General features: G+C 41.7%; 1 protein-coding gene across 2 annotated transcripts in view; it reads left to right on the top strand.

Moving 5' to 3' along the window:
* The window catches only part of CASP2 (caspase 2), a 672789-nt gene that overhangs the window by 426123 nt on the left and 234554 nt on the right, over positions 1-12112 (top strand). For both annotated transcript variants that reach the window (XM_044079856.1, XM_044079857.1), the window contains one exon: positions 8529-8657. In XM_044079856.1, the coding sequence (XP_043935791.1) occupies positions 8529-8657 (129 nt within the window). The remainder of the gene's footprint in view (positions 1-8528; positions 8658-12112) is intronic.

Raw genomic sequence — 12112 nt, 5'->3', positions numbered from 1 at the left:
GCCAAAACTTTGGTCATGTCCTTGTTGTGTTTCTGAAAGTACAAGAAATAATTGGCCCTTTTCCAAAAAAACTTGTTCTCAGTTTAAGCGACCACTTACACCGAGAGAAGATATTTTGGAACCTGCCCCTAGTGTAAGCCTGTTTATAGACGAGCCTTACACTGAAGTAAGTCACTTACGCCAAGAGCAACTCTGTTAGAATCTGGTCTAGTATCTTTAACTCATAGTGCATACTCTCCCAGTGCAGTGTGCCCCTTCTAATAGGGTATAAAACATTTGAATGTAAGAAATCAAATACAGTGGATATAATAAGTATACACACCCCTGTTAAAATGTCAGGCTTTTGTGATATAAAAAATGAGACCTTAATAAATTATTTCAAAACTTTTCCCACCTTTAATGTGACCTATAACCTGTACAGTTCTGTTAGGGGAAAAATATAAAAAAACATACAAGCTGGATGCATAAGTGTGCATACCCTTAAACTAATACTTTGATTTAATTACTGTTAGTGTCAGAACTGTGAATAAAAAATTTGAAATTAATTTTGCTACAAATATGCCGAAAGATAAAGTATAGAATAAAAAGTTTGCTTGAATGTAGGTATAGAGCTTAGCAATGTAATGAGCATTCATACTGTGACATAGCTCTGACTGTAGCTGTTAATAAACATGCTTTTTATAAACTCAGCAATATGTGCTCTTTTACAAAGTTGTTTCCTAAGAAAACATGATCTGATATTGTTAATCCTTGTTTATTCCTTACACATGGTATCAGTTCCGACCTCAGAACTGAGCCGGACATTTTGCAAGCTCGTGTCAGCTTCAAACTCTCGAGCTAAACTCATACCCACAACCCCCTCTCCTGTTACCCCAGATTTTGTTTGCCGCATTGCCATTCGGTCGTGTCAAGCTACTTCTCTTGAGCTAAGTACAGTTACTTGTTTAATAGTTTTCAGATTACTTTTCTGTCAGGAAAGTCTATATTTCTTTGTCTCTTACCCTATCGCATCTAGCGTACATATTTTCTTCAGGTTTTTCTGCTCTTTTCCTTACCTTTTTACCGCGAGGTATTCTCTCTTTACCATCGTTGATGATCCTTTTCCTTTTTCTCATACCTTCGGGTATTCTTTTGTACCATTGCTGGTACCTTTTTCTATTGATTAATTTGCTGTCATGGCAGATAAGAAAGGTAGTCCGGGGTTTAAGCGGTGTTCTGATTGTGGACACAAACTACCTACTTCTGATGCACACACTTGTGCATTTATTGTTTGGGGGCGTCCCACTTGTCTGTTGACCCACCCTGTACTATTTGTGATAACTTTTCGAATAGAACCTTGTTGGAAAGGAAAGACAAACTGTTACTGAAGGGACTTCTTAAATCTCCTTTTTCAGAGGCTATTTCTGGGTCGGAGGCCTCAACCTCTCCTAGAGCCCATAAGAAAATCTTGGATGTTGCTACCAAGGCTAAATCTTTGCCTTCATTCCTGGCTGGGGACTCCCACCAACCAAAACCTAAAAAGGCTAAAATTTTGGCTCCGGAGCTCACTCAGTTAGCCCCAGTGCTTTCGGTACCTAGACCTTCGGCTCCATTAGTGATCTCGGCTCCATCTTCTCCTGCAGCCTTCAATATATCGGCACTGAGGGACTCCTCTGTTCAGACTATTACCACTGTATCGGCACCGACTGTTCAGTCGGCGCAGACCTTGACCACGTCGGCTCCGAGATCTTCCTCTGAACCGACGCCTTTATTGTTGACTTCAGTTTTATCTGTTCCAGCTTCGGTACTGACAACCACTTCGGCACCAATCCCTGTGACGGTGCAGACCATGACCTTGGCACCAATGACTTCTTTGGTGCCGACACTCGAAGTCCAGTCTCTCTCGGCACTGTTGTCCTCGGTGCGGACAGGTGAGATGGGCACCGAGTTTGCCTCTTCTGTGGACAGGCCTGTTTCTCCCTCAGCCTCAGTGAGGTCCACTAGAAGCCTTTCCGAACATGATGTGTTGCGTCTTGTGGATCAGGTGCTCTTGACCAGAGGTATCCCACCCCTCAGGAACTATCCTTCCTTGGGAGTTGATCACCTGTCTCCAAAGACCCCTTCTTACTCTCCTCCTTCATTGCCTTTGAAGTCCATGGATATAACACAGTCTTCCCCTTTGTAGATCTCACTAAGGAACCACAGTTGCCTTCGTGGCAGGAAAGTTTTGCTACGACCCAGGATGTCAGTTGTGACATGCATAGTTTGCTGCTCCACAGCCATCCAGGGACTCCGGGTCGGCAGGCTGAGCCACTTAGGAGAGGCATGACCCCTGTACTAGACATGCACTCCTCTTCAGATGGACCAGCCTTCCAACTGATGGAAATAGCTTCCACTGCTGCTGGCGATACTGGATTGTCTATACCTATGCCCTCCTCTGGTACACTGGTTTCACAAGTCGCACCTAGCGGACACCGGGTGCAAGGGCTTCAGGACATATTCCCACAGGAATACCCTTTTCCGCTGTCTTCTCCAGCTTCTCCCACTAAGGAGGTCTACCGGATACGTTTGTGTAAGAGGAAGCACATGGACTCCACAAAGGAGTCCCTCACTGAAGAGACAGATTTCGATGAGGGGGAAGGATCCCCCCGGTCACCCTCTGAGGTATCCTTTGGTGATATTTTTGAAATCCTGAAACAGAGAGGTGAATGGCAGTCCTCTAAGCTGACCTCTGAGGAATCTGTGTTCTTGCAGGCCTTTCGTGCCCGGCCCCCTACCTCCTGGGTTACTCCACCTGCCGATGAACTTGTCTGACTTATCATGCAGCGTGCTTGGAAGGCCCCTGATACCGTTGAAGCTATTCCTTGGAGGCCAGATAAGATTTTGTCCCCTCCTGCTTCGGATCCCCATTGGTCCAAAGGTCTTCCTGTGGATGCTTTGGTGGTGGCGGCCGCAACAAAAAAGGATCTGGCAGAAGAAAGCCAGACTGTCCATCCGCCTAACAGAGTCCCGGGCCCTGGACAGGATAGGGAAGTGCACCTTTGCTTCTGCGACCTTTACTATTAGGTCCCCAAATTATATGGCACACTTTGCCAGGCTTCAAAGGGATCTGATGTTTGAGCTCTCTGCAACTTTGGCTGGTGCCATGTCTGATGAGGTCTGTGACAAAGTGGCCTCTCAGCTGGATACCATTGAGTCAATATCTAACTCCTCTATGCGACTGATATCGCACGCATCAGAAGGAGCAGCTAGAGCAGCGGGTTCAGCTGCGGTCTTAAGACGACACCCATGGATGCACTTGTGCAATTTCGTGGAACCCTTTAAGGCTTCCTTTCTTAATGCTCCCATTGAGCCCTTCTCGTTGTTTGGACCCAAAGTTAAAAGCACACCGGCCAGATGTGAACAGGATGGTAAGACCCTTTCTGTCATAGGTGTCCATTATTCTTCCCCTCAACTTGCTTTCTCCCGAAACCAAAAGAGTGGGAAGATATGGTTCAAGAAATCTCAGGGTCCTTTCCGTGACACGCAGGCCGAGTTCTCCCCTAGAGGCAGTGGGGGAAACTCTCAGGGAAGATGCTCCTTTCGGAGCAGAGGGGGTCCGCGTAACCAAGGTTCCAGGGATTCTTTCCCTAGTCAGTCCTACCAGCGCTCCTGAAGAGCGGCCCGATTCCTTTCGTCTGGAGGTGGTTGGAGGATGTTTCTCCTTGTACCCTTCTGCCTGGCTAACCATAACCACCAATTCTTGGGTAGAAAGGATTATAACCAGAGGTTATCATATCCCCTTCGATCTTTGTCCCGTCCCTTCAAAAAACCTTCCCGACGTTCCACCCAGTTAAAGGGAAGAAGCAGCATTAGAGATAGAAAAGCTGCTAAGAAAGAGTCATCCAAATAGTCCCTCCAGACCAGATAGGATCTGGATTCTACTCAAGACTATTTCTGGTGCCAAAGAAAACCGGGGACTGGAGAACAATTTTGGATCTCAGTGTATTGAACAAGTTTGTGAGAGTACAAAAATTCCGGATAGTCACAATACAGTCTATCCTCCCGCTTTTGGAAAAAGACGATTGGATGTGCTCAATAGATCTTTAAGATGCGTACTACCACATAAAAGTGGACAGGACATCAAGAAGACTTCTGCGCTTCCGTGCGGGAGCCAGTCACTACCAGTTCAGAGTACTGCCCTTCGGACTCTCTACAGCCCCCAGTGTTCACAAAGTGCATGGCAGTCGTCACAGCTCACTTGCGACTTCCAAGGATTCCAGGTGATTCCATACCTAGACGACTGGCTCATTCTCCCCCTCCCCCCACCAGACATCTACTGGAAGAAGCCCTGGCATACTCTCTCCTCACTGCAAAAAGGCTAGGCATAGCCATAAACTGGCAAAAATCCAATCTCACCCCATTTCAGTCGACAGAATTCATAGGGGTTATCTTGGACACAAAGAACTGCAGAGCTGCCATTCCAGAGCACAGAATTTTAAGGCTAAAGCAGCAACGGATTCCAATCCTTTCAAGGGAGAAATCCACATCTCACTCTGTCCTACAGCTGTTGGGTTCCATGGCAGCCTCCATCACCATTCTCCCCCTGGCCAGGTTTCATATGAGGCTTCTACAATGGTTACTGCTCACCCAATGGTATCCTTTTCAGCATTTTCTTTCAGCCAAGATTCGAGTAACCCACAGGTGCAAACCGGATTTAAATTGGTGGATGAGACACAATCTGTCACAATGGTCTCTCCCCATCTCCCCCCAGCAGCCCAAGGCCACAGTGAACACGGACACTTCCCTGATGGGGTGGGGGGGGGGCTATGTCAGGGACAGACAGTCCAAGGCACTTGGTCCAAACTGGAGGCCCATCTGCATATAAAGGTTCTAGAGCTGAGGGCAGTGCTTCTGGTGTTGCAAGCATTCCATCCCCTGCTGCCATCTGGGACGATTGGGATTCAGTCAGACAATATGGCGGTGGTCTGGTACATCAGCAAGCAAGGTGGAACCAAATCTTACCCCCTTTGTCGAGAGGCTATGAGGATATGGCAATGGGCGATGGCTACCAATTGTTTTCTTCTAGAAATGCACATTCCCGGGAGTTCTAGTGGGATAGCAGACAGACTCAGCAGGTGCATCCTTCAACCTCACGAGTGGTCCCTGAATCCCTTGATAGCGGCGGCGATCTTTCACCGCTGGGGCTGTCCTTGCTGCGAGCTGTTTACATCCACGACCAACTACAAATGCCGCAACTACTTTGCCCTGATTCCCCCTCCGGGACAGTCACCCAGGGACGCTCTAGTCCATGATTAGCCCTCGGGTCTTCTTTATGCATTTCCACCCTTTCCTCTCATTCCCCAGTTTCTGAAGAAAGCCCGTCGGTTGAAGAGCAATGTGATCCTCGTAGCACCATATTGGCCTCAACAGATTTGGTTCCCCTTCCTTTGGCCTCGCCTACTAGATCGACCATGGATTCTCCATCCAACCCCAGAGTTGATCTCACATCCACAGAACCTGATTCATCCCAACTTGAACAGCCTGAACCTCACGGCTTGGCTACTCCAATTCCCTTGATTGCCAGGCAGAATGATCTTTCTTTATCAGTACGTGATATTCTCATTGCATCTTTAAAGTCTTCCACTAGAATTACTTATCTGAGCAAGTGGAAAAGATTTACCTGTTGGCTGAAAGATAAACAAGTAAATCCCTTCTCAGCACCAGTGTCGATTAATACTAGACTATCTGGCCAACCTCTTTCAATCGGGTCTGTCGGCCTTTACCATTAGAGTTCATCTGGCTGCAATTTCTAATTTTCATGAGGGTGTCCAAGATTCCTCTCTTATGTCCCACAAATTGTGCAAGACCTTCATAAAAGGTGTGAATCACCCGACGCCACCTTTTAGAGAACCTATTCAACCATGGGATTTATCATTAGTTCTACAAGCTCTGACAATGCCACCTTTCAAGCCTGCCTCTTCTTGCGACCTCATGTATTTGTCATGGAAAACCTTGTTTTTTTGTCGCCATTTCTTCTGCCAGACATATTTCTGAGCTTCAAGCTCTATGTATCAAGAGTCCATACTTGATTTTTCATAGAGAGAGAGTGTCTCTGAGAACTAATCCATCCTTTCTGCCTAAAGTGATCTTTGAAATGACCATTAATCAAGCCACTGAATTGCCAGTTTTCTTTCACAAGCATTCAAACAGAGGAGAGTTTTGCCTACATACCCTAGCTATCCACAGGCAAATTAGTTTTTACTTAAACAGGACTAGGCCCTTTCATAAATCTGACCAGTTATATTTGTCTTTTTCTGGACCTAGATTAGGATCTACTGTTGCTAAGGTCACATTAGCTAGATGATTGAAGGACTGTGTGACCTTCATTTATACACAACGCAATATCTCATTGCCTACTACCATGAAAGCTCATTCAACAAGGTCGGTGGCAACTTCTGCTGCTTTCCATGCCAGAGCTTCCTTCACATCTGTGCAGCTGCAACTTGGGCTACGCCTCATACCTTCATCAATCATTACAAGTTGGATTTGGCCTCCAGGGGAAGAGCATCTTTCGGTTCTATGGTGCTCAGGAATGTCCTTCCATGAGAGCCTCCCAGGAATAGAGGTAGCTGGGGACTCTGTCCCATGCTTAAGGAATGTACGAGGATTAACAATATCAGATAAAGATGTTATGTCTTACCTTAATGTTCCATCTGTATTGTTGATCCTCGTTCAGTCATTACGACCCTCCCTCCTTCCCCCTCCTGCGGTTTCTAGTGGATCCCACCATCCGGTTCTCTTAGGTTATTCGACCAGAGGTAGCCTCTGCCTTCTTTGACTTGCAAACTCAATGTGAGGTAACAAGGAGAGTGGGATTGGGTAAGAGTTTAGCTCGAGAGTTTGAAGCTGACGCGAGCTTGGAAAATAGCCGGCTCAGTTCTGAGGTCGGAACCGATACCCATGCGTAATGACTGAACAAGGATCAACAATACAGATGGAACGTTATGGTAAGACATAACTTCTTTTTCTCCCACAGTATCAGAACAGATAAATGGACATGTTTTTTCCTCAAAAATATGTTTTTTCAATATCAGCAGCAGAACACTGTGACGTGTTCTTACAGATGTTTCCTTTCAGACTTCTGTTAATGGACATGTCTTTTTGTAAAATCAGCAGAAAAAAAACATTCCTGACTGCGTGCATTTTCACATCAGCAGAAGTGCTTACAAGTACTACAGTATAAACTAAAATAAGGCTATGAGCTAACATTGGGGTAGGCCTGAATGACAAAATTAATATTAAACCCGTTCCTCTAAATAGAGATTTAAAAAAATAGTAGGTAGTGCCCCCCCCTCGACCTTTTATACTTCTTTATACTTTTATATTGTATGTATTAAGTATGTGATATGCTGTTTCTATTGTCAAGCTGTTTTTAATTTTAAGCTTTTAAAATTTTTCACACTAGGTATAAAACTTTTTATACTATGTATATGGTTTTAAGGATTAATTGGGTAGTTGATGGCAATGATAAGCTTGGTATAAATGCTGTGTTTTACTGATCTTTGATTGTCTGATGAAGTGGCTGGTGCCACGAAAGCGCTCACCTCTTTTACTAATAAAGCTGTTATTCTACATAACCGTGGCTGCTACCTCCTGCTTTGTTTTTTACTGTTCGCTTCAAAGTTTTAGTTTAAAGGTGTGCACGCTTAATGCAACCAGCTTATTGTACAAATTTTTTTTTGTTATATTTTTCCCCTAACAGATTTGTTTGTTTTTCAATTAAATTGTACAGGTTATAGGTCACATTAAAGGAGGGAAAAGTTTTTAAATGATTTATTGTGGTCGCAATTTTTATTTCACAAAAACCTGGCATTTTAACAGGGTTGTGTACACTTTTTATATCCAATATATAATGCCCACAGTCCTCTACTTCATCTTGTTGCTGTCAGAGACCTACACTGCCTCTCCAACAAGTCATAGCAGTAGACATTTAACAGTGATCTTGTAACTGCCATTTGCTTCCACTCACCCCCCCCCCCCCCCAAAAAAAAGTGTACCCTTCTGATGGCTCATTGGAAATATCTACAGCAATTTATTTCCTCTAGTTGCACATGGTAATTTTCCATTTTTATGCTCTCCCTTTGCACTGTGGTCGGTCTTCATTTTCAGGTTAATTCTGTGTTCCCCTATTGTGTAGTCTTTTGATTGTGTGGCAGTGCTTGAAGTATAGTTGAAATTTCAGAACTTTAAAATCATTGGCAGGAATATGTTTAACACTTATTTTTGTTTGCCATATTTACATCCAGAACTGCGTAGATGCCCAGTCAGTATCTGTATATTTGTAGAAAATGACAGAATGTGTATCAATATAGCTGAACCACTGTAAGTTGCAGAAAGAAATGCTTGCTTAGATTATGATAATGGACTTAAGCAGGCGTTTTGTCCATAAGCAGCATGGTTTTATTTCTTCAGGTGTCTGTATTCTGCCCTGGTTAAAGATTTTACTTTTCTCTTCCTTTAGAAAGACAGTATTGTAATATATTCTGTTTCCTTCCACTTCAAATTAGGATATGCAGAATCAGCTAGAAGAGTTTTCCAGACTACCAGACCATCGTCTCCTAGACTCCTGCATAGTGTCCTTGCTTTCCCATGGAGTAGATGGGGCCATCTATGGAGTGGATGGTAAACTTCTGCAAGTAAGTTAAGAATGTTAGGGCAGGAAGATTTTTATCCGTGAATAAACTACTGTTTGCAGTTTGTAATTAAAGGCAGCCAAAAAAAGTAAATTATTTGAAAGTCAATCTGTTATGGAAAATACTGCTTTGTTTACTAAATGAGATGCAATGTGACTGCAGGATGGTGTGCTAATATGCTGTGCTAAACTGTCAGAACGCCTTTCCAGTACTCTCCCTTAGACCTTTTCTCCTTTTTCAAGAAGTTATAGACTAGTCATACTTGGGCTAAATTTATGAATACCCATCAAACTGTCATAGTTCCTTCTTAAATTCGACTAGTGTGTCTAATCGCTTGAGCTGAAGAGAATTGTTCCAGAGAACTGGTAGTAATTGCTTAACAAATCAGCCCCCTCCCCCAACACACACGGATTTGTTTACTTGCTGAAGCAAGTTCTGTTCTTTGGTTGTACTGTTTGCTGGAGTATTTGCCTTGTGGAGAAATAAGAAGTCTTAGACTGCCAAATCCCTAATGGCCCTGAAGGCAAGGTACAGATTGCCACTAAGCAAGACACTGCATCCAGCCTCTCTTGGTAGCTCAGGTCCTTAAGGTCCATAATTTTTTTTTAATCAGAAACCGGTGGGGGTCCGTCCAACTGTTTGATACACTTAGTATGGTATATCCCCAAGGGGGCACTGTATTTAATAATGAACCTGATCAGTACATATTATAGAGTAAGGACCTCTTTGCATCTAGAGGAAATGCCTTTGGCACTCAGCTGTGCCAGACTGAAAGATTTCCTGACCTGTGTTTCAACATGATTATTAAAGGAGAAGGACTTAACCTACCCATGTTCCAAAGTCTTTCACAAAGTCTTCATTTTGGAGTGGGGTGTTCTGTATACTGTCAGATGGGTGGAGGGTTTGGTTGGCGAATGCAACAGTATTTCATGTTTTATATTTAGTTTTAGCCTGATATTCAGAGCACCAGCTATTTATATGTATAAGTTCATTTTGTACCTTCTGCATATCAGGAGGGAATTTAAGTATGACACCCAGTTTACAATAATCTGCAAAATTGATTAGCATTTCCCAGTTTTGATTTTGGATATCAGAGAAGTATGTATATTCCAGATTGCAGAATTATCAGCACAGATACCCATGGTATCCCACTGGTGGGTCTCTGTGGTACCCCGCTGGTTAACTTTCATGTTCTCTGAGGGTATGCCTGCTATCCTCAGTGCTGTTCTGTCCCTCAGCCATCTAAGTACATAGGGATCAGTTTAGAGTACATTTATTTTGTTGATGTTATCAAATAACCAAATGTCCAGGCAGCATACAGCACAAAAAGAACTTTATTAAAAGGTTGAGTACTTTTGTCTGTATTATGCAGTAGACATCATCAGAACCATTTAAAAACTCACAACTAGTTGGTTGAAACTAGTTGTGAGTTTTTAAATGGTTCTGATGATGTCTGTTGCATGATATAGACGAACATGCTCAACCTTTTAATAAAGTTTTTTTCATGCCATCTGCTACCTGGATGTTTCATTATTTGATTGGATTCACTTTTACATCCCGGTGTGAGTGCGTTGGCTTGTTCGGTGTTATTTGTTGATAAAGTTGGCATATGGTATGGACCACTGTCCATGGCTTGCTTTAACCTTGCAAAGAAATTCACCATATTCATTAGACAGAATGTACCCTTAACAATGCCAAACTGTTATGGGTGAAGTCATATAAGATTTGATTGTATCACAGTATTATTAGATCTGTTACGATCTTTTCCACATCCTTACAAATGAGCCTGAACAGTCTGATGTAATTCCATGGTTTCTGTGGTGGGATTCTCCTTGTGGTGAAGTATCACAGCCACTGTGCATGAAACTTTGGTGACAAAGCTGGTGGGTAACCTCTGGTTGAGTAGTTCTAAGAGTGGGTCCACCAGCATATTCAGTACTGTTTAGCAAAAAGCTTTAAAGCTGTTTGCTAATATAGATTTACAGTGTTCATTGGATTAGAGTAGGTAGTTCCTTATAAGTACAGAGCACTTTCGGGTGTTATTTTGTAACTTTTTGATATAAATAAAGAAGATTTATAATTAACCATCTGATGTCAGTCGTCACTCATTCATGACAGTTGGGTTTCAAGTTATGCCCTCGGAGCCAATATAACAACCTCACGCCTGCCAAAAACCCTCGAGCTAAGGTTACCCATAGTGCCCCTCTTCCCTTCTCATCTGTCGCATAGAGTTTCAAGACGCGTCAGGCCTGCTCTCAAGTTAACTGTTATATTTTTTCACTATTTTCAAAAAAAATGCCAGTTCCCTTTTTAAAACCCCTTGCTAGATATAGATATGACTGTGTGTGTGTATACACATGTGTGTATGTGTATGTATATGTATATATATATATATATATATATATATATATATATATATATATATCTAGGTGTGTGTGTGTGTATAAATATATATGTGTGTGTGTATGTATATATATATATATATATATATATATATATATATATATGTGTGTGTGTGTGTATATGTGTATATATATATATATATATATATGTGTGTGTGTATATATATATATATATATATATATATATATATATATATAATATATATTTATATATATGTGTGTGTGTGTGTGTATGTGTATATATATATATATATATATATATATATATAGATATATAGATATATGTGTGTGTGTATATATATATATATATATATATATATATATATATATACACACACTGAAAAAACTCTTTAAAATTCAATGAAGAACTGAAATTATATCCAAAAAAATTCATAAAAATCAGAATTATCCAATAGCAATGTCGAAAAAACACACTGAGAGCCAGTAATTAGGGCTTTCATCCAATTTAATATGTTGGACTTCTTCAGAATAACATACAATTACAATACAATCCTGTATATATAACCAAAGTAGTGGTGAAATGACAAGTCATACTGTAGACCAATTAGGAAATATAACTCATGAATTATGTAATAAGAATCCTGTTGAAGCAAGACATTCCACTAACTGAATTGTGTATAATGTATTTAGAACCCTGTTCAAAATTAAACAAAGCCTACCACTAGTAAATGTGTAGATAGTTGTGCCATTTCAAAAAACATTTCATGTTTAAACTTTCATTTAGTCCAGGTGGGGCATTAGCATTTAACCTTAGTTGCCATCTTAATTCTTTAACCTCCAATAAAGTATTTCTATCCCCAAAAAACATATGAACATAATCAAGCACAATGAATTTAAATCCTGTAGACAAAGGACATATATGACTGTGTTTAGCTAGGGCATTACTAAAATCACATTTTCTTATAGCCGCACAATGCTCCTTGATACTTGTAGACAGCTTGCGTATTGTTTTACCAATATAAAATGCTGAACATAATGTGCAGATAGCTGCATAAACAACATTGTCTGAATTGCAGTCAAAATATGTAGTATAAA

This window comes from Protopterus annectens, chromosome 8.part0, assembly GCF_019279795.1.
Source record: "Protopterus annectens isolate FY-2018-M chromosome 8.part0, PAN1.0, whole genome shotgun sequence".
Lineage (NCBI taxonomy): Eukaryota > Metazoa > Chordata > Ceratodontiformes > Protopteridae > Protopterus > Protopterus annectens.
This window is presented reverse-complemented; position numbering and strand designations above follow the sequence as displayed.